At 36.2% G+C, this 23,969-nt stretch overlaps 1 protein-coding gene across 4 annotated transcripts in view; it reads left to right on the forward strand.

The window, feature by feature from the left end:
* The window catches only part of HMMR (hyaluronan mediated motility receptor), a 48,401-nt gene that overhangs the window by 922 nt on the left and 23,510 nt on the right, over window positions 1-23,969 (forward strand). For 3 of the 4 annotated variants that reach the window (XM_082620522.1, XM_082620520.1, XM_082620523.1), the window contains exons 2-15: window positions 2,493-2,591; window positions 3,044-3,126; window positions 5,261-5,308; window positions 8,776-8,964; window positions 9,996-10,082; window positions 10,173-10,273; window positions 12,203-12,277; window positions 12,412-12,590; window positions 13,061-13,209; window positions 14,669-14,883; window positions 17,985-18,101; window positions 22,787-22,933; window positions 23,180-23,332; window positions 23,419-23,518. In XM_082620522.1, the coding sequence (XP_082476648.1) occupies window positions 2,493-2,591; window positions 3,044-3,126; window positions 5,261-5,308; window positions 8,776-8,964; window positions 9,996-10,082; window positions 10,173-10,273; window positions 12,203-12,277; window positions 12,412-12,590; window positions 13,061-13,209; window positions 14,669-14,883; window positions 17,985-18,101; window positions 22,787-22,933; window positions 23,180-23,332; window positions 23,419-23,518 (1,742 nt within the window). The remainder of the gene's footprint in view (window positions 1-2,492; window positions 2,592-3,043; window positions 3,127-5,260; window positions 5,309-8,775; window positions 8,965-9,995; window positions 10,083-10,172; window positions 10,274-12,202; window positions 12,278-12,411; window positions 12,591-13,060; window positions 13,210-14,668; window positions 14,884-17,984; window positions 18,102-22,786; window positions 22,934-23,179; window positions 23,333-23,418; window positions 23,519-23,969) is intronic. The other variant, XM_082620521.1, reaches the window with a different exon arrangement.

Here is a 23,969-nt window from a genome sequence, read left to right on the forward strand (position 1 = left end):
CCACTGCGGTGCAAAAGCACAATAACCATGAAGCCTTCCATGTGGTTGGTAAGGCATTCATCACTTAGTGGCTACTAACTGTATGCAGGGACTATGCTAAGGTCTTCCCTACTAGATCTGGTTTATTCTTGCCAACAGCCAGGTGAGGCAGGTACTGATATTGTCCTCGTTTTACTGCTGAGGACACTAAGGGGTTTTGTAACTACTGAGCAGCCTGTGACAGAGCTTAATATCAAAGCTCATGATTTTTCCTTTATAATGTACACTTTTAACAGTCACTCATTACACCTCAATCTCTATTAGCTAAAATGCAAATGGAAAAGACCTCTGCTCACAAAGGAAGGTCAAGGGAGCAAATGGATCAGCACAAGCATATTTTTTAATTAGAAGACTCAAGAACCATATAATTTTCCAGACATTCAAAGAACCTACTCTAAGTTCTGTCAGCAGTGTGTCTTTTAGGAGATTTGTTTGTTTGCTTGCTTTATAATAGATTAAACTGCTTTTGCCAGTTACACAAAATTTCAGGCTCACAGTTTCAAAAGTAATAAGTTACCATTTATTTGATGGTGTGTATGTGTGTGTGGGGGGGGGGGGCACTGTAGTGATTTCTCGTATTACTCCAGAAATCCTAACAACCAAAGTATGAGGTAGATACTGTTTTTTTATTCCTGTTTCGTGAATGAAGAATCAGTCTCAAATAGAAATAACTTTCCAGGGGTCTTAAAGCTAGACTGGAAAAGGAGAGAGTATAATGTTCTTATTCATCATCTTCTCCCTATGACTGCAAAGAACCTGGCATATAGTATTATCTATTGATTGGCAGGCAAAGCTGGGTTTGAACATCTATCTAGCTGATTACTATACAAAACTCTATTCCCAATCCCACATCCCAACTAACTTTCTGTTTTCTTTGCTACACTGCCAAACTCAACCCTGAGCTAAATACTGAGGAAAGGGACATGATTGAGGCTGTCCCTAACTTCAAGCCTTTTTGTCTAAGATGGGAGATGGATAAGTATGTTATTATAACCCATTACAAAACTGCAAGAAATTCTGTATAGTAACAATATGCGTAGGCTGCTGTGGAATGGAGGTTTCTAGCTTGATTTGGGGATTTGGAGAAAACGAAGAGGCGACCTCCAGGCTGAGATCTAAAGTAAGTAAGAGCCGGATCTCAAGTCAGCTTTGCATAAGCACTCTGAAATGCCTTCGATTTGGGACTCCAGTTACATGAGGTTATACAGTATAAATTGCTGGAACATAGAAATATAGTCTAGTGTAGTAGTTTGTACTTTGCATAACATGGCTTTATAAATTTTCTGGTGTATTGATATTAGACAGAGATGGATCGTCACTTTATTCCAAGCTAAGTCTTGAGGGCTAGACAATTTTAGTTGCTTCATTTCTAAAATCTGCTGATAGTTACCTCAGTGAATCTCTCTTGAGTAGAGTTGATTCCAAATATTTTATTTCTTATATTCAATCCTTAATAACAAAGCTGTATTGCTTGTTCTGACACAATTTTCATCCCAGAACTGTCTTTGTTGTTTTGCTTGGTTGTCTGTGTTCCTTTGACCCAATTGAAGTAAAGGTCATTTGGGAAGATAATGATATTATTCTTCACAGAGACGCCTAATATCAAATGGGTGCTATTTTTACATTTGAAAATAAAGGAAGCAATTTTTAAAAATTTTATTGGAGTATAGTTGATTTACAGTGTTGTGTTAGTTTCAGGTGTACAGCATAGTGATTCAGTTATACATACACATATATTCATTCTTTTTTAGATTCTTTTCCCATATAGGTTATTACAGAATATTGAGCAGAATTCCATGTGGTATACAGTAGGTCTTGTTGGTTATCTATTTTTATATAGATATGTATGTGTGTATATGTTAATCCCAAGCTCCTAATTTATCCCTCCTCCCCATGTTTCCCTTTTGGTAACCAGAACTTTGTTTTTGAAATCTGTGAGTCTGTTTTGTAAATAAGTTCACTTATATCATTTTTTTTAATTAGAAAAAGAAGCAATTTATTAATAGTATTTTTACATTTATATTACTCACTTTACTATGACTTTTTTTTACCTGAAGTATAACTGATTTAAAATATTGTGTTAGTTTCAGGTGTACAGCAAAGTGATTCAATTATATTTTTTTCAGATTATTTTCTATTATAGGTTATTATAAGACATTGAATATAATTCCTTGTGCTACACAGGAGATCCTTGTTGCTTATCTGTTTTATGTGTAGTAGTTTGTATGTGTTAATCCCATACACTTAATTTGCCCTCCCCACTTGCTCCCCTTTGGTATACATAAGTTTTTGTTTCCCATGTCTGTGAGTCTGTGTCTGCTTTGCATATAGATTCATTTGTATTAATTTTTAGATTCCACATATAAATATCATATAATATTTGTAAGACATGTTTTTAACTTAAGATCATAAGTCATATTAGATGAGATTTTAATATTTTATGTTTCCTCTAGGATGTGCACCATCTCCAGGTGCTTATGATGTTAAAACTTCAGAAGTATTAAAAGGACCAGTATCCTTTCAGAAGTCACAAAGGTTTAAAAAACAAAAAGGTAATTGATCCCAAAATAAAATAATGGTTATATGATCTGGTAAATTTTGAAGTTAAGAAAACAGTATTTAAATTTAAAGATGCTGTAGTATTTCTAAAAATGTGAAGCTACACCTATATTTAATTTTTCTTAATTGATAGATTTACAAAAGGGTCAACTTCAGAATAACACTTTCATCATTACACTGTTGTATAACCAGGAAAATTAAGCAAGATGCCATAGATACGTAGTTTTCCTTTTCGGTTACTTTAACTCTCTGTTGGAGAATATTAGAAAGAATATTAGGAAAATCAGGAAAAAGATGTGTAAAAAATATTGTGCAACTAATTATTTGAAAATGTACAATCAAGAAAAGAATAACTTTATATTGCTATAAGAAATTTGGGAATTGTGTTTTGTCTGTGGTTCAAATATGTAAGCACAAACCATGACTTGTACAACTTGTTTTATAGCAGAATCTCAACAAAATCTTAATGTTGACAAAGATACTACCTTGCCTGCTTCAGCAAGAAGAGTTAAGACTTCAGGATTAAAGGTAAGGAGCTCTTATATTCTAGCTGGTTTATAAACTGTAATATGAAAATATTTCTGAAAGGTACTGTATTTGACTAGAATGGGTTAAGTGTATAAATTAAGGTTATTGGTAAATGTGTAAATTAGTAAAACATTATCATTGGAACTCTAGCAAGCTTTACATACCTGCCTGTGTCATTACTAAATATATTGTGTTTAAATGTGCCCTTAGTTCAGAATTACAAAATGGTCTCCACTTCTCAGTCATTTCTATAGCTGGGTAAATTTTATAATACTTAGTAAGCCTTTAAAAATTATGCAATGCTTTGATTTGTTAGTTACCATAATTTGAGTTGTTCTGGTTTTGTTTTATTTGTTTTGGCGGAAGGGTAAATATTGGTGAAGAAAAAGGAAAAAACTTTCTAATGCCTAAAAGAGGTTTGCTACTCAGAAACTGCCAAGGAGTGGTAGGAGATTAAATTCTTAATAACTTCATGTTATAGCTTGTGCAAGAGCCTACTATTACGGTTTCCATTAAGTTCATAAAGCAAGTTGTACTTCCTTAAGGAGTTGCACAACTTGGTATTTTAATGTAAAAAGATTCAGAGTTGGGGGCTTCCCTGGTGGCGCAGTGGTTGAGAGTCCGCCTGCCGATGCAGGGGACACGGGTTCGTGCCCCGGTCCGGGAAGATCCCACATGCCGCGGAGCGGCTGGGCCCGTGAGCCGTGGCCGCTGAGCCTGCGTGTCCGGAGCCTGTGCTCCGCAACGGGAGAGGCCACAGCAGTGAGAGGCCCGCGTACCGCAAAAAAAAAAAAAAAAAAAAGATTCAGAGTTGGGAAATCAAAGCTATAAGTTAAGCTTATTCTTGTTCATTAATTTGGCGATTACCTAAGTCTCTTGTTCTATAAAAAAAGAGCTGTTGTCCAATATGGAAGTGATCAGCCACATGTGGCTACTGAGCACTTGAAAGTGAAGAATTGAATTTTTAGTATTATTTAATTTTAATTAATGGGTAGTTAAAAACTTATACTCGATTCTGTTGTTATAAAACTTAAATGTTTTTGGAATAACTTGGGTATGTGAATCTACTTTTTCACCTGTATATTTTGTGAAATCTAAATATAGATAGATATTTCTAATGAAAATTTAGCATCTGAATTGAGACGTGCTGTAAGTGTCAAATATACAGCAAATTTTGAAGACCTAGTACCAAAACTATAAAATATCTTGTTAATAATTTTATACTAATGACATGTTGAAATAATATTTTTGATATCTTGGGTAAAGTAAAATGTATTATTAAAAATTTTACCTTTTAAATATGGCTACTAGAAAATTTGAAAATATGTACATACCTTGCATTATATTTTTATGGGCAGCACTGATACAGATACCTTTTCTTGGAAATTGATGTAAATTTCTTGACTCGAATTTCTTGGAGAAGCAGTTCCGAAATTTAAAACTAAATTACAAACAAGTTTGTGTAAAACTCCTATGTAATAGGCCTTCCTTGATAGAAAATGCTATCAGGCGTGAAATTAATAAACATGAGACTGGTGACCCTCCCCCAACTTAGAAATATATGAAACACATTTTATTCAAGGTGTTTATGACTTTTCTTCCATCTTTAGATGGAAAAGATAGATATTCTGTTTTGGGCCATTATCTCAGAAAGGCTACTGGATATAAAAAGATATGTAAAAATACATCTTATTGAGAATAAAGGCAATGAGTAGATTAGAATCAGTTTGTATTATTTCAGTTTTTCTTTATGTTTTTGCACTTGAAGTTTTTTTTCATATTTGGGATCTAAGTTTAAGTTGATTTCTCTTTTTAAGAGTCTTTTGTTTCTGAGATAGCATACTTAAGTATTTAAAATGTATTGCTGTTTAACATTAGAAAAGAGGACCTGTTCTTTTCAGTGGACTTGTTAGCAAAAGCCTCATCTATTGGGGTAAAAATGTTCAGGCCTAAAATATTTTAAGATTTGAAGAACCTTTTCCTTCATTTGCTAGGTAAATCATCTACAAAGTATTTTATAGAGTCAGTGAAATGTTTGGAACCCTCAATCTTTTCTGATAACTAAAAATCAAATTTGGCTATGGTATTTGTGGCACTTAAATTTGATTGTCTTTGTTCTTTGATTTTCAAATAGAAAGAATCTCAAAAGAATGAAAAAGATTTGAAGATGTTGGAAAAAGAGGTAAGCAGTACTTTCAACTTACTGAAAAGTAAATGCAATATAATGGAAAAAGAGTTACACATAGTTAAGAGACAAGGATTCTGTTGCTATTTGAGGAGTCATATAGGGAGGCATATGTACCATCCAGGCCAGTACCTACAGGGTAACCAATCCTTGGCTTGGATATCATATTTTAGAGCTTGGCTGTCAATGTGGTATGCAATTTGTTAGCATACCAAGGGACATATTCAAGATAATCTACTTCATGAAAAACTGATAACTAAAACTCAATATGTTAGTTTATTACAACTATACGTGTATCAAATATTAACCTTTACTCATAGCATACACTCTTCCTATATAGTTATCTGTGTGTTAAGACAGTAACTAGCTAGAAAACTTGATGAGCATGAAATCCTAGCAGGTTATTTGAATTGTGATGGAGTTGTGCTAACTTACTGCATCTCTGCACTATAGGTATATGCCTTCCTCAAGGATAAAGTGACCTACTGCCTGTACTATCCAATATAGTAGCCATTCACCGCATGTCTCTATTTAAATAAAATTAAGAATTCAGTTCTTCAGTTCCACTAGTCACATTTCACCTGCTCATTAGGCACTTGTGGTAAGTGGCTACCATACTGCACAGTGCATTTCCATCGTAGCAGAAATCTCTATTGAGCAAAGCTGACCTAAAAAACCTGCCTACTTCCCTAAGCAGGGTGAGGCTGATCACTGCCAGCTTTGCTTTTCTGGCAGTCTTTTTTCTGTGTTTCCATTACTGAGCAACTCTTTCTAGTAGACATATTCTTTTTTTTTTTTAAAGAATTTTCTATTTATTTATTTATTTATATTTTTGGCCACACCACACAGCATGTGGGATCTTAGTTCCCCGACCAGGAATCAAACCTGTGCCCACTGCATTGGAAGCGTGGAGTCTTAACCACTGGACCACCAGGGAAGTCCCCTAGACATATTCTTTTGACGGACGTATTAAAATTTACTATTGATTACAGTTAAATGTTGGCTTAAGATCAAGAATATGTCAAAATAACTTTGCAAATCTCTGCCCTTGTTGCTCTGATCCTTTTTGTATTTATTTTAGTAATATTGGCTATCATTTTATTGAGGATACATGCCTATGATGTAGGAGTTAATACTTAGATATATAACAACTGAGTGTCTCCGAGTCTCTATGAGATAGCTGGTGAGTGAGTGGCAGTGCCAGGATTAGAACTGGTAATTTGTATCAGTTACTTAATCTTTTACAATAGAAATTTTTGACAAATACAGCTCTATTTTATTTAAGCCCCACAGTATTTGTTGTTTGTTTGATTAATTTGAATTAATGATCAATATTTAAAGTAAAATATCATGCAAAACAAATTCAGATTTCTGACTTCTCTTGCAAAATTAGAAGATCTGATAGCAGTTTCTGCATCCCTTGCCTTCTTTAGACCCCACATTTGCTCAGTCAGTCCTTGCCTGGCTCTCATTTATATTATCTGCTTGGTCATGTAGGCATTTGAGTTGACAGTCCTTTTTTGGAGCTTAAGTTTCTTTAACTGAAAAAAGTGTGATGTAGATCATCTCAGCGTCCTTTTTTCTACTTTATGATGTGCTATCAACATTGGTTTTAAACCAATAATGTAGGCATAAAGAATCTTATGGCAGGGAATCTTAAAGCTCGTTCAGTCCCTAGCATCTAGTTCACAGCTGTATATATAAGTGGTGCTTGATATATTTTTAGTTAAAGCAATTGGCTTAGAATACTGAGATTAGTATGAATAAGGGTAGAAAATACTTTGCATGTGATTTAATGCAGCTGGGCTTTCTTGATACTTTTATACCCAGCTAATAGTCTATTTGGGAAAATGTTTTATGTGCACTAGAAAAGAATGTACATGCACTTGTTGGTTATCGTGGTCTATATATGACAATTAGTTCAAGTTGTTTAACAGTTTTCTTCAGGTCTTTATCTCTACTGATATTTTTGTCTGCTTATTCTATCAGTTACTGAGAAAGGTATTTTTAAATTTGTAGCTCTGGGGATTAGTCTATTTATCTTTTTAATTCTGTCAGTTTTTGCTTTGTATATTTTGAAGTTATGATATTACTTTGTTGTGCACAACAAATTTAAGGTTATGTCTTCCTCTTGAAATAATCTTTTACCCATGAAATTCTTTATTCCTAGTAATATTTTTTGCCTTAAAGTCTACTTTGTATGATATTAACATAGCCATACCAGCTTTCTTTTGTTTAATGTTTACATGGTAAATCTTTTCCGATCCCTTTATTGTCAATCTATCTATGTCCTTAAAGTGCATATCTTACAAACACGTGGGATCACTTTCCTTCAGCCTGAAGAACTTCCTTTAGGAATTCCTTATGCAGTTCTACTGTTGACAGATACTCTCAGCCTCTTTTTTTTTTTCCCCCTCTGAAAACATCTGTATGTCACCTTCGTATTTTTAAAGGATATTTTCGTTAGGAATAGAATTTTTGATTGGCAGATTTTCTGCATACATTCTTTTTTTTTTTTCTTTTTGCGGTATGCGGGCCTCTCACTGTTGTGGCCTCTCCCGTTGCGGAGCACAGGCTCCGGACGCGCAGGCCCAGCGGCCATGGCTCACGGGCCCAGCCGCTCCGCGGCATATGGGATCCTCCCAGACCGGGGCACGAACCCATATCCCCTGCATCGGCAGGCGGACTCTCAACCACTGCGCCACCAGGGAGGCCCTCTGCATACATTCTTAAACATTTCATTGTCTTCTGGCTTCCACATTTTCTGTTGACAAGTGTATGTTTTTGATTTAGGTTTTGGTTTTTCCCTAGTAATTGCAGCAGGAATGATGGCTTGCTGATGCCTACCATATCCTACTCAGAAGCCCAGTGCTGCTTTCCCAGAAATGAAAAAGATATTTCGTCTTTCAAGCTATAATTTGACTTCCTATAATTAGAACTAGAGTAAAGAAGACTTTTTTTTTTTTTTTTTTTTTTTAATTTCTTTTTGTGGTACGCGGGCCTCTCACTGCTGTGGCCTCTCCCGTTGCGGAGCACAGGCTCCGGATGCGCAGGCCCAGCGGCCATGGCTCACGGGCCCAGCCGCTCCGCGGCATATGGGATCCTCCCAGACCGGGGCACGAACCCGTATCCCCTGCATCGGCAGGCGGACTCTCAACCACTGCGCCACCAGGGAGGCCCAAGAAGACTTTTTATAGGTAGAAATACCTTAAAAGTGAATAAACAGTTTAATTACACCTAGAAGTTTATGACAGTTCAAATCCTCTGTTCTTAAAATGCTTACAGTTTTACAAGATGTGTCATAAAATAAATATGATTGCTTAAAACAGCTAAGAATATCTAAGAGCATCATGTCACAATCAGAAGTTTGTCTAGAACTTTAATATTTTGATTATCAGTAGCATTTAGTGATTATGTTGGCAGTAATCAGTGAATTATTCATTCATCACCTTGTTTCTGTACAGATTCGTGTTCTTGTGCAGGAACGTGGTGCTCAAGACAAGCGGATCCAGGATCTGGAAGCTGAGTTGGAGAAGATGGAAGCAAAGCTAAATGCTGCCATCAGGGAAAAAACATCTCTCTCTGCAAGTAATGCTTCACTGGAAAAACAGCTTATTGAATTAACCAGGACTAATGAGCTACTAAAATCTAAGGTATTTGAATCTCATGATAATATTTACAATTGAATAAATAATAAACATGTTTTTTTTCTCATATAGCTGTTTGGGAATTTTAGGCCTAGTTTAGTCATTTTCCTTCACTAAATGTTCTTTAAATATTAAGCTGCTTCCAGTAGGAATTATTATTGCATCTTTTTTATTTTGGTGCCTGGCACATAAGAGGTTATAAACAAAAAAGTTTACCTTTTGTTTTAATGTCTGACATTTTCTCACCTTCTTCAAAGTCACCCCCAATAAATAAGGCCACTAATAAATGTTGCAGAATTTATATCTAGAAGTATCTTTAAAGATCTTTCTCTGAAATAAATAATAGCATAATAGCAAGCTTCCATCTCAAATCCTTTTGGAAATATAGTGGGAAATGAATAATTGTGTGGACTAAATGTGTTCAATAGATAAATTGTATTTATCAATATTAACATACTAATGATCTTAAAGGACTTAACATGGTCATCTTGCTTTTTTACAGAAGTAGAAGGAAGCTGTAAATCACTGTTCAGCTTAATAAGAGTCATTTATTCAGGGCCTGTAATGTGCTGGGCTCTTTGCTTACAAAGGGAGTAAGGATGCATAAGAATTAAGCACGGGGAAGGGAGCAGATTCCTGGTCCCCACTCAGGGAGATTCTGATTTATTAGGCCTGCGATGGACCCTGTAGTCTGCATATTTCAAAGTAGACCAAACAATGCGGATGCATCTTGTTAAGCAAACGCACTTTACGAAATTCTCTCCAAGAAGCTTGTTTTAGAGCCACACAGTGGACTTTCTAGCATATACAGATAAATGACACTGAAGCTGATTTCAAAAGTAGACCAGAAAGTCACATGAAGGAAAAGGAGAGACAAGAACAGTAGTAGTGTAAAACCAGTAATCCTGGCTCTTTTCTCTACCAGAGTATGTTGTAGGCAAATAATAGTCCCAATAATAGATAATCAATATTTAAGTGATTTTTTTACAGGACTTAATAGAAAATATTTCTCGATTTTTTATGTTCGTTGTACTTAGTTTTCTGATGATAGTAACCAGAAGAATTTGAGAATTCTAAGCCTTGAGTTGATGAAACTTAGAAACAAAAGAGAAATAAAGATGAGGGTGAGTGATACCTTTGGTAAGTTTGCTGTGTCTGGAGCGGGGGATCTGAACAAGTTCTCATTTCCTAAAACGGATATTTCTGTTGTGTAGAGCATGATGGCTAAACAAGAAGGCATGGAGGTGAAGCTGCAGGTTACCCAGAAGAATCTCGAAGAGTCTCAGGAGAAAATAGCACAACTTGAGGGGAAACTGTGAGTGACTAAAAGGAAAGAGATTCCTTTGTATAACCAATTTGTGTGTGTGTGTGTGTGTGTAACCAATTTTTGATTTACCTTTCTCGGCTAGTTATTGTTTATTGAGACTTTAACCTTCCCTTCATACTTACCTCATTGCCTGCCTCTACTTGCCCTATTTCTCTTCCTAAGGGACAGTTGAGCCCTAATCATTCCCAAACATTTTATGCTGAAAGATGTATGAATGTATTACTTTTGTACATCTTCTATATCAATGATGAGGAAAGACTCATAGTCTTTCTAACAACATAATCTTACGGAGGTTGTAGTGAGACCAAAACTGAGAAGTATTGGTATAGGAAGCTGTGATGAATGCACAATCCTAGCCTTCTTTTATTACTCAGCTGTAATTCATATACAGTAAAATGCACAGATCATAAGTATTCAGTTTAGTGACTTTTAACAATTGTATACACCTGTATAACCACCACCCAAATAAGGCAGAGAGTGTGGCCATCCCCTCAGAAAGTTCCTTCGTGCTCCGTCCTGCTCCCCTGTTCCTCCCCCATGGCTGCCCCCATACCCCTGCAACCACTTTCTGACTTCTATCATCATAAATTAGTTTTGCCTTTTGGGGGACATTTATTACCACATGCATGCATATGTGTGTATATATGGCTTCTTTTGTTTAAGATAATTTTTTGAGATTCAGCCATACTGTTGTGTGTATTATAATTTGCTCCTTTCATTTCTGAGTAGTATTCCATTATATGAATATACCTCCATTTGTTTATTATTCTCCTACTGATCAATACTTGGGTTTCCAGTTTTTGACTATTATCAGTAAGTCTACTATATATGCCTTTTTGTAGACACAGGCTTTTATTTCTCTGAGTAAATATCTAGGAGTGGAATTTCTGTGTCATAGGGTTGTATACGTATAACGTTTTTTAAAACACTCAAAGTGGTTTTGCTGTTTTACACTCCCACATAACAATGTGTGATAGTTTCATCTGTTCTTTACCTTCATCAACATTTGATGTTGTCATCTATTTGATTTCAGCCTTTCTAGTGGATGTGAAGTAGTATCTCATTTGTGATTTTATTTATTTATTTTAATTTATTTATTTTATTTATTCTTAGCTGCATTGGGTCTTCGTTGCTGCATGTAGGCTTTTCCCTAGTTGCGGTGAGCGGGGGCTACTCTTCATAGCGGTGCACGGGCTTCTCATCGTGGTGGCTTCTCTTGTTGCAGAGCACAGGCTCTAGGCACACGGGCTTCAGTAGTTGTGGCGCATGAGCTCAGTAGTTGTGGCGCACGGGCTTAGTTGCTCCGTGGTATGTGGGATCTTCCTGGACCAGAGCTTGAACCCATGTCCCCTGCATTGGCAGGCGGATTCTTAACCACTGCACCACCAGGGAAGTCCCTCATTTGTGATTTTAATTTGTTGTTATTAATGTGGAGCATCTTTTTATGTGCTTATTGACCATTCATATATATCCTTTTGTAAGGTGTCTGTTTAAGTCACTTGCCCATTTCTTAAATTGTGGTGTTTGGAGGAGGTAAACACATAAGTAATTGAATATAAGGCATCCTGGAACAAAGGCTTTGTGGCACACAAAATGCTATTTTGTATGTGTGGGGGGTGGGGAAGCTAGGAAAGCTACAGAAAAGATGATTTCTGTTACACTTGGAGTGTTGCAGGTGATGACTCTCATCATCATAACCCTTTTGTCAGAATATATTTGGAAAGCTTTCTTACTTAAAAAAAAACAAAAACTTGAGCCTCCTATTTGCATATATTAAATTGTCAACTTGAGAGGTCACATAAGTGAATGGTTAGGAGTTTGGACTCTGGAGTCAGCCTACCTGAGATAACAGTATCTGGTACAGAGTAAGCATTATGCGTGATTATTGTGTATATTAATATGTGCAATTTTTTTTAGTATTTCAATAGAGAAAGAAAAGATTGATGAAAAATCTGAAACAGAAAAACTTTTAGAGTACATCGAAGAAATAAGGTAATATGAAGAGTAGTTTTAAATTGGACTTTATTTTGTTGAACTGTGATGAATACATCATTTTCATCTCTTTTCATTTAATGTTCCCTATGCTTAAATAGATGTGCTCTTCAACATAATTTGTTTTAATGCAGTTGTGCATCAGATCAAGTGGAAAAATACAAGCTAGATATTGCCCAGTTAGAAGAAAATCTGGAAGAGAAGAATCATGAAGTTTTAAGCCTTAAGCAGTCTCTGGAGGAAAATGTTGCTATATTGTCTAAACAAGTAGAAGACATGAATGCTAAATGCCAACTGCTTGAAAAAGAAAAAGGTATTCCACTGTTTATAGTACTACTTTCTTTAGATAAGTACTACCGATGATATTTTTTTAAAGTACTGCTATGTTATAACAACTTTCTAAAATAATTATATAAACAACAAAAATTTTGTTCTATGTTTGGGAATTTTTGTCTTTTATGATATTTGTTATCTGTTTATTTCGTTATATTTCTTGTCTTGATTGAAATATATGTGGTTGTGCAGTTCTTGACTTCCCCATTGGGTGGCCATTTAAAATTGGTAGATACATAGAACTAGGTTTGGGGGTTTTATTATATAATATACATACTATTTTATATATAGTAATCATACCAACTTCAGAGTTATTTTTCCCCCCTTTGGAAATACTTGATCTCTGTAACATGCTATAAAGCAGTGTAGTGGAATATTATGGGAATCTGGGTTTCTCAAACTTAATATTAGTATCTAATTACAGCATTGTTAATGTTCTCCCTTTTCTAGAAGACCTCATCAATAGGGACAGAGAACAGGATGAAAATCTAAACTCTGAGATACAAAACTTAAAAGAGAGGTCTGTTCTTGAACAACAAGAACATGAAGAGCTACAACAAAAAGTATTGCAAATTGATTCACTTCTGCAACAAGAGAAGGTAGTTTACTACAATATTTTAAAACGCTAGTGCTTCTTTTAGGGAATACATTTCCCTGTGTATCAGAAAAGCTTTAAATTGTATATGTCCTTTGATCCAGCAGTTCTACTTCTAGAATCTTATCCTGAGGAAATAATCGTGCCTATGTCGCATATTTAACTGCTGTTCACCACAGGGTTATTCATAATGTGAAAAAATTCAAGCAACAATTGAAGCAAAATAAGGAAATTGTTTTAAAAAATTTTTCAGCACATTCTTGTGTTAGATTACTACATAGGCATTTACAGTTCTATGGTAAAAGAGTGTCTAATTAGACAAGAAAGGAAACTGACAGTTTTTTAAAATGCAAATTACATAAAGAACACTTTACATATCAATGAGGAAAAAAAGACAATTCACTAAAAAAATAGGCATAGGATGGAAATAGATCATTCTTAGAAGTAGAAATTCAGATAGCTTTGGGAATTCCCTGACGGTCCAGTGATTAGGACTACATGCTTCCACTGCAGGGGGCCCAGGTTCGATCCCTGGTTGGGGAACTAGGATCCCACAAGCTCATGGTGCAGCCAAAAAATTTAAAAAAAAAAGAAAAAAAAAAAAAAGAAATTCAGGTAGTCTGTAAACATGAGAAGATGCTCTACCTTAGTAGTAATCCAAGAAATTGAAATAATTTGTTTTGTCACTTACAAGATTGGCACATATTAAAACATTTACTCATATGACACATTGGTGAGAGTTGGGCAAGCAGGCACTCACATGCACATGAAATATTATATCGTTGGGCAATCTGCAACAACAAAAGAATTAAGTAGATCTGTATATATTGACTTGAAAAGATCTCAACTACTATTTTTATGATATTTTAAATGACCTTTACATACACAGTATATATCATTTACACTTTAAGTATATAAATATATAGAAGAAGACCATAAGGCATAGAATACCAAACTAGTGGTTATCTCTGGAATGGGAAAACTAAGGTTAGAATACGAGTAGGCAATTTTCGTTTTATTTGTAATGTTAGAATTTTTTCACAAGTGATTTACTTGTATTTATTTATTCATATTTACTCATCTTACATAACATTAAAATATTTTATATAACATTGAAATCATAGTACTCTTTTTATATAAATCATATGAGAAAAAGGATAAAAGTCAGTTGTAGAATATGATTTTAGTTTTCTAAGTGTGTGTGTGTGTGTTGCGTAGGAAAAAAGGCTAAAATAACATTTACCATAATGTTAACAAGGTGTAGGATATAATCCATGATAAAATGAATATGATATCTCTCTATTTTTCAAGTTTCCTGGAGGCTCTTGAATTTAGTGTCCATACTTCATCATCTGTACTTCTTTTTTGCCCTTAGTAAAACCTCACAAATCATTAAATTTAATTTATTTATTAAATTTTCAAAAGCTTTCAAATTATTTTGATGGTTTTCTATTTGGATGCAGGAATTATCTTCTAGTCTTCAACAGAAGCTATGTTCTTTTCAAGAGGAAGTGGTTAAAGAGAGAGGTCTCTTTGAGGGAGAATTAAAGCAAGCACTGGATGAGCTAGATAAATTACAGCAAAAGGAGGAACAAGTTGAAAGCCTGATCAAGCAACTGGAAGAAGAATCAGAATCTAGAGGTGAAGAACTAAAACTCGTAGAAGAAAGGCTGAAAGGGTTTGTATTAATAGGACTTCATTTTTATATATGACTTCAGATGTTAACAAGTGTTTTCTAGTACATTCTCTCAGGATTCTCACACCAGTCATGTGAGTCGTGAGGTTGGAATTATTTTACAAATAAGGGATAAACACGGACAGGTAAAGTACATGCACAGGATGTGCATATAAACAAGTATGACAGCCAAAGTCAGAAGCCATGCCCTTTCTTTATTTAAGGCCCAAGGTTTAACTAAAGAGAGTTTTAATAACCAAAATTTTGTATTCCTGTACTGCTCTTATATTTTCTAAAAATGATTGGACATTAGCATTACAATGATAACAGATTTAGAAAAACACCCAAAATAGTAAGATTCCCACCCTTTAATAAGAAACATTTCCATTTTTTGTCCATATGTGCATCATAGTGTAAGTTATACTTTTAATTACCTCTTTTGAGGGAGCACAAACACTTCAATCAAAAAGCACAATGGGGGCTTCCCTGGTGGCGCAGTGGTTGAGAGTCCGCCTGCCGATGCAGGGGACACGGGTTCGTGCCCCGGTCCAGGAAGATCCCACATGCCGCGGAACCGCTGGTCCCGTGAGCCATGGCCGCTGGCTGAGCCTGCGCCTCCAGAGCCTGTGCTCCGCAATGGGAGAGGCCACAACTGTGAGAGGCCCGCGTACCGCAAAAAAAAAAAAAAAAAAAGCACAATGGGAAAAAAACAGCCAGAACTGGGAAACATTCAAAAATAAAAAATTTGTCATTAAAAGTAGAAAGCCTGGGGCTTCCCTGGTGGCGCAGTGGTTAGGAATCCACCTGCCAGTGCAGGGGACACGGGTTCGAGCCGTGGTCTGGGAAGATCCCACATGCCACGGAGCAACTAAGCCCATGCGCCACAACTACTGAGCCTGTGCTCTAGAGCCCGTAAGCCACAATTACTGAGCCCACGTGCCACAACTACTGAAGCCCGGGCACCTAGAACCTGTGCTCTGCAACAAGAGAAGCCACCACAGTGAGAAGCCTGTGCACCTCAGCAAAGAGCAGCCCCCGCTTGCCGCAACCAGAGAAAGCCCATGCACAGTAACGAAGACCCAATACAGCCAAAAATAAAATAAATAAATTTATTAAAAAATAAGTAAATAAATAACCTCAGTCTCCAAAGCCAGAAAGAGGAGGAGGACAATTTCAGGTAGACAAAGCTTGTGGGTTTAAAAAAAAAAAAAAAAAAAAAAAGTAGAAGGCCTAAGATCTCATGCTTTTTTTTTTTTTTAACTCTTATTCCATATTATTTTCATCACATTATAGGTCCTTCTCCACTACATTTATTTAAATGGGTTGAGGGACTTCCCTGGTGGCGCGGTGGTTAAGAACCCACCTTCCAATGCAGGGGACAGGGGTTCGATCCCTGGTCAGGGTATTAGATCCCACATGCGTGCTGCAACTAAGAATTCACATGCCACAACTAAGGATCTGCATGCCACAACTAACAACCTGCAACAAAGGAGCCCACCTGCCGCAACTAAGACCCGGCACAACCAAAATAAATAAATAAAATAAAAAGTTTAAGTTGTTAAAAAAAAAAGAGAGTCAGCTAATAAATACAGAAGGTATAAAAATAAAATAAAACAATATCTGGGTTGATCCTTGAGTTTAATTTGTGAATAAATATTTGAATCCTTGGGATTTCAGCAGTAAAACATTTTCTAGCAAGGAACCATGGACTAGACATAAAGCTACAGAACTGCCACTTATTTCACAAGTGTGTATCTATCTCTTATTAGGTACTTTTGTTATTAATCCCTTTTCTGTTTTCTTTTAGTTGTCACTGATTTAAAAAACACCAAAGTTTTATCTATGCTTGCATTTTGGGGAATACTACCAAAGTGTACTTAGGGGGATTGTTCTATACTGCAACCAGCCTCAGGGAACAGGTACTTTAAGAAACTTGAGTGGATGATGTCAGTTTAGGAAAGAAAGATGAGATAATCATTTATTCTGACTCAAAGAACTCAGTCCAGAGGTCAGGAGATAAGGATTTTATTCCTAGATCTGTTAACTAGTTGTGTGATTCTGAGCAAGACAATCTTAATTTCTTTTATTTTCTCTTTCATTAGATATAAACTAAAGGAGTTTTACGAGATCATTTCTAAGGTTCTTTCCAGCCTGGAAATTTCAAGCTTAAGAGAAAAACTTAGAAGTTGACAATGATTCCTCTAGGGGGCAGGAAAGAGAATATTTTTATTATAAACCCTTTAGTACTAGTTGATTGCTTTTAGCTGTGGTATATATTTTTTAAACCCTATACTCATTACAGAATGAATTTGATCAGCTATCTTGTCTCAGTGTCCAACTTAGTCTATAAGTGAATAATGCTTCTTACTTACAGTTCTTATTCTTTAAAAGATCTCTTATAAGCTCATATGCCTATCAAAAAAGTTGTATCGCTATTGTGGTAATATGTAATATTAATATTTTTTTAAATCTCTATAGATTTGTAGTATATATTTATAAAGATGTCTTAAAAGCCATCCTGTCTATGCAAAATAGTCTACTAAATAAGTTGTTGAATCTTTGGATAATTAACAATTTATTATGTGGGTAATTGGTATAATCAAAATAAATCTGCTTAGTTCTGTAACTCTTTTTTCAAAAGAACTCTTAAAATGAAGATATAACTTAACTGTACCTAGTGTTCCTTAAATGTCTAAATGCAGAGAATTAAATTTTATTCAACCCTAGTGCTTTTAAACTGGTAATCCTTCACATTCTTTAGTTTTAGCTGCTATCAAGATTCTGTTTCAGAGTCTTTTTAATCTACTTTCTTCCAAAAAAGTGTTTAAACTACCTACCTAAGTACGTATGATATGAAACGATAAGTAAGTAAATTAGGATGAAAACAGAAGTAAAATAAAAGCAGGAAAGATAAAATGAAGCTGTATGTAAATGAACAGGCTATTAGATGTAGGTCATAAATTTAGATCTAAGCTGCCAGTATCTGATATAAACATGAAGATATGGGATATATGATTCACAGTGTCAAAGGTATATCCTAGTCTCTTTCTGAGACTAATGATTTGCAGTTAGCATTTTATCTTTTAACTGTTCCTTTTTCTTAGGAAAGAAGCTGAACTGGAGAAAAGTAACGCTGCTCACGCTCAGGCCACACTGGTTTTGCAGGAAAGGTATAACAGTACAGTGCAGAGCCTGAGAGATGTTACTGCTCAGTTTGAAAGGTATTTGTATGGGGAGACTGCACTCTCGAACATACATGAGCAAGGAGGGGTGTTTACATAGGAACATCTGTCAACAAAACAATCACAAAAATAAAACAATTAGTATCACTTTAAATTCCATAGTGTCCAATCATAAATGGGCATTTAATGTTACCTCATATCTTGGAATATATAGTAATTTCCCTTTCCCACTACCCACTTCAAATTTCATGCATTCTCAGACCTTTGGCACTTCTGTCTGACTCTCCTCATGTCATCATTTTCCACGTGAAGAATCCAAACGCTTTTATTTCCTCTTCATCAAACCTGTAAACGCACCTGCATCTATGCTCATCCCGTCTTCCTCCCACTTATTACAGATGAAGTATCTAATTCCTTTAACCTTCAGTGACCTCATGCTATCATTTATCCCTTGTCTCATAATTTTCAGCCTTCTAGAATTTTTCCAGTCAATATTAAAACATGTTAATATGCCTTCATCTTTAAAATACATTTTTAAAAAGTCTCTGTTTACCCCCCACTTCCTTCTGCAGTTATCCAATAACATCTGTCACTCCCAGCACCCTTCTTACCCCAAAATTCTACTCCTCTTCATAGCCTTTTTTTTTTTTGGCCGCGCAGTTAGTGAGATCTTAGTTCCCCCGACCAGGGATCGAACCCATGCCCCCTACAATGGAAGTGTGGAGTCCCAACCAACCACTGGACCACCAGCGAATTCTCCCATCTCCTTTTTTTTTTTAAATTTATTTTATTGAAATATAGTTGATTTACAGTGTTGTGTTAATTTCTGCTGTATTGCAAAGTGATTTAGTTATATATACATTCCTTTTCATATTTTTTTTCCATTATGGCTTATCACAGGATATTGAATATAGTTCCCTGTGCTATACAGTAGGACCTTGTTGTTGATCCATCCTATATATAATAGTGTGCATCTCATAGCCCATCTTCTTGATAGAAGATTTTATACTGTATCCACTTCTTCACTTCCTATTTTTCTCACTTGTTATTTTCCCTTTTTTAAAGTTTATTTTGGAGGGGACTACAAATTGCAAAGGATAATACAACAAATACCAATACATCACACAGTCTCACACCAAGAGTATATTAATGTTAACATTTTTACTTACTGTATATACTTTATATAATTTGGGGAGAAGGGCTCTTCTTTTATCTATTTTAGTATGTTCAATAAATAGAAAAGATATACAACGTATACATAAATTATAAAGCATAAAGGTAAAATTAATGTGCATGAGCTCATAGAAGACAACCTACAGGCTAAAAGATTTCCAACTGCTTGGTATATATATGAGTTCTTCCACTTCCCATCTTCATGCCTTCATGCTTTCCTCCAACAGATAACACCATCTCAGAGTCTACACTGATTATTTCCTTGCTTTTTTTCCTGTGTATAATTTTATAGCATATATATCCATATGAATAATATATTATCTAATTTTGTTTTTTCCTGAATTTCACCAAAAATGTCATGTAGCGTATGCCATATCCTGGGACTTGCCTTTTCACTCTGCGTTATGTATGTTTCTAGGATTGAATCACAGTGTTGCCAGTGTTCATTCATGGTCACTGTTATAGAATATTTGATTTTATCAATCTACCACTATTTATCCATTCTCAGTTTGGGCTTTTGGGTTGTTTCCCATTTCTTTCATTCTATTAATAGTACTCTATGAATATTCTTGTGGTCTTCTAGTATACACGTGTAAGAATTTATCTAAAGTAATATTTAAGTGAATGTTCAACCTTAAAATTTAATGCCCCATCACTTTACAAAGTGGGTGTGAAAATCTACATTCCCACTAGTGATGTGTGAGTTCTCAATGATCTATCTCCCCTCCAAAACTTGTCAGACTTCATAAATTTTGCCAGTGTAATAAGTGTAAAAGAGCTTTTTCTTATGGATGATTTATCTTTCCTTTTGTGTAACAGGCTTGTATGTGACTTTTTTTCATTTCTCTCTCATTTCATTTCTTTTCTTCATTGATTTGTAGTTTTTATCAGTGATGTGGGTTGCAAATATCTTCTCGCAAAGTGTGGCTTGTCTTTTCATTTCCTTTATGGTTTCTTCTTTTTTTTTTAAAGCTTGTGTCTCACCTCCTCTTTTTTTATTAATTTTTATTTTGGGGGTAACATTTATATACAATATTGCGTATGCTGTAGGTGTACAGTATCCTTTCCTGTTATACATATACATATATCTATTCATCTTTGGATTCTCTTCCCACATAGGTTATTACAGAGTATTGGTAGACCTCCTTGGTATACATAGGTCCTTGCTGATTATCTATTTCTTTTCTTTATTTTTTTGGCTGCATCGGGTCTTAGGTGCAGCACGCAGGATCTTCACTGGGGCACGTGGGATCTTTCATTGCGGCATGCGATCTCTTTGTTGCAGCGCTCAGGCTTCTCTCTAGTTTGGTGTGCAGGTTTTCTCTCTCTAGTTGTGGCGCCCGGGCTACAGGGTGGGTGGGCTCTATAGTTGTGGCATGCAGGCTCCAGACTGCGTGGGCTCTGTAGTTTGCGGCACACGGGCTCTCTTGTTAAGGCATGCGAGCTCAACAGTTGTGGCACTCGGGCTTAGTTGCCCCGCGGCATGTGGGATCTTAGTTCCCTGACCAGGGATCGAACCCGAGGCCCCTGCATTGGAAGGCAGATTCTTTACCACTGGACCATCAGGGAAGTGCCTATGGTTTCTTCTGATGGATAGAAATTCTTGATTTTAATGTGCCTAAGTTTACAAATTTTTATGTGAACACTTTCACATCCAAAACTTCTTTCTATCCCAAGAACATAAAGATATTCACCAATTTTTTTCTAAAAGTTCCAAAGTTTCACTTTTCATTTGTCCACCTAGAACTGATTTCTGTATGTGTAGTGATAAAGGGATAAAATTTACTTTTGTTTTCCCATATGGATAATCAATTGCCTAGTACCCATTCATTGACTAGTACCTTCTTTCCCCAGTGGTCTGTTCCTACATCTGATATATTATGACATACATATATATATACAAACACACACATACATAACGTATGTGAGTATATATATTTTAATTATAATTTACGCATGTCAACATGAATATAAATTGTATAAATTAAATATATATATATATAATTTTTAGTGCTGTTCTCAACCCTGAAAAGCGATTTCCCTTCTTGCTATTTTAAAAAGTGCTGCCTTAAGAAGTTTTCAACCATTCTATGATGTCACTCACCATCAGTATGCTAATAGCATTAAAATTTATTTCTTCAAACCAGACCTGTCCTTTCAGCTTCCTACCCATATATCCAGCTGCCTACTAGACTTCTGCAAGCAGATATCTCACTATTGTCTAACATCAACCTGACCAAAACAGCTCTTGATCTCCTTTCTACCTCTTTCTCCCTCTAGTTTCTCATTCTTGTTGATCTCAGTCAGTGATATCTCCATCTTCCGAGCTTCTCGTTCCATAAATCTTAGAGTCCTCTTGATCATTTTCTCTCCCCTTCTCCCGACATCCAATCTATTTCTTGAATTTTTCAATTCTGCCTCCAAAAGAGAGCTCATATCTTACCATTGCCAACTCCTTGGTTCAAGATTCTTTTACCACTCACCTGGGCTGAAAAATAATTGTCTTCTAGTTAATCCTCCAGTGTAGCGTTCCTGCCCCTTCCCCGGTCAGTTCTCCACGTATCTCTAGAATAATCTACACACTTACTTAGAGACCTTTGGAGTCTCTCCTTTATCCCTCAGATACACCCACTCACTGGGCCCCACCAGCGATGACTGGCCTCCTGCCTCTTGCTTCTGCCCTGCCTCTCTTGTTCATTAGACTCCAGTCCCAGCTCTTTATGCACTGTGTTCTACCTGTCTCTGAGCACATGTGCATCTTTTCCCTCTGAAATACTTGTCCCCAACTGGCTAGCTAAATCCTTCCTATCCATCATGTCTCAGCTTAACTGTAAATTCCTCAGAAAGGCCTTTTCCATTTCTATCAGCTAATCAGCTAAGGTGTTCTGTAGTTTTCCTTCAAAACACTTACTACAATTTTTTTTTTTTTTTTTTTTTTTGCAAAGACCTGTGGAGGCATTTTTTTCCCTCTCTTACCCACAGGATGATAAAGTCTGTGACAATAGGTGGAAGGATGTGTGGGCTTCTTGTTTTGGGATAATTTTGATGTTTGGTAGTTGATTTTTTTTCATCTCTAGGCCTAGTTTCTGCTCATAGTAGGCACTTGACTCTTTAAATGAACAGCATATGTCATGTAAGTTCATATAAGTACTGACTTCAAAACACTGAATTCTTACCTATGCAAATGCAAAAATAGATAAGATTTTATTTGTTTTACCTAAAACCAGCAGTCCCCAACCTTTTGGGCACCAGGGACCAGTTTCATGGAAGACAGTTTTTCCATGGGGTTGGGGCTGGGAGGGGTGGGGCTGTGGTTCAGGCAGTAATGCCAGCAATGGGGAGCAGCAGATGAAGCTTCACTCACTCGCCCGCAGCTCACCTCCTGCTGTGCGGCCCTGTTCCTAACAGGCTGCAGACTGCTACCGGTCCACGGGCCAGGGGTTGGGGACCCCTGCCTAAAAGTGCATAAAATATAAGCTAATCAGCTATAGGTTTGTCATGCGTACAGCAGTTAGAAAAATCCTTTAACCTTTTTTTTTCTTTTTTATAAGCTATAAAGCATCAGCAGCAAGTGAGATAGAAGATCTTAAGGTGGAGAACATGTCACTTCATGAAAAAGTGGCCAAGGCTGAGAAAAGTGCAGAGGATGTTCAGCATGAGATATTGGCAACTGAAAATGCAAATCAAGAATACGCAAGGTATTGGGGAAAAATAAAACCTGCTGACACCTGTGACCTGAGAACCATGAAGACAATTTAATGTTGTTGAAAGCCAGCTACTAAGTGATGCAGGAAACTGTAGTCCCATGGCTTGCTTTGGGTGATCTTCAATTGCAAATTAAGAATTTACACAGTTAAAAAAGTACAATTCTTGATAGTTGCTTGAGTTAAAAAAACTAAAATGTCTGTAAATTGTTTAGTGGACTCTTCTCTCTCAAACCCAAGGATGCTTCTAGATCTGCAGACCAAATCAGCACTTAAAGAAGCAGAAGTTAAAGAAATCACGGTTTCTTCTCTTAAAAAAATAACTGATTTGCAGAACCAACTCAAGCAACAAGGTGAAGACTTTAAGAAACAACTGGAAAAAGGAGAAGCAAGGTAATTTAGGTTTAGAACTGAAATGCTATGTGTCTCAGTTATTTTTTCTAGTATACTATAGTTTAAAATTTAATTTTCCCTTACAGAAAAGCTGGAAAAGAAAAATCAACAGCAGAATTAACTGAGGAAATGAATAAGTGGCGTCTCCTCTATGAAGAATTATATAATAAAACAAAACCTTTTCAGGTCTGTCAATTAGGACTTAGCTTACTTGTATTTAAGAATTCATGTTGTTCCCTGTCAGTCATGACAGTGACATGGTTCTTCTGAAAGATCATTTTGCTGTGCATTTACAGTATCAATTTAACTTCCTATTTTAAAAAGCCTATAAATTTTATTGCATTATTATGCATACTTTTTTTTTTTTTTGGCTGCCTTGGGTCTTCGTTGCTGCATGTGGGCTTTCTCTAGTTGTGGTGAGCGGGGGCTACTCTTCATTGCAGTATGCATGCTTCTCATTGTGGTGGCTTCTCTTGTTGCGGACCACAGGCTCTAGGTGAGTGGGCTTCAGTAGTTGCAGCATGCAAGCTCTGTAGTTGCGGCATGCAGGCCCTAGAGCGTGCAGACTTCAGTAGTTGTGGCATGTGGGCTCAGTAGTTGTGGCGCACGGGCTTAGTTGCTCCACGGCATGTGGGAT

This window comes from Mesoplodon mirus, assembly GCF_964341445.2.
Source record: "Mesoplodon mirus genome assembly, chromosome: 5".
Taxonomy (NCBI): Eukaryota; Metazoa; Chordata; class Mammalia; order Artiodactyla; family Ziphiidae; genus Mesoplodon; species Mesoplodon mirus.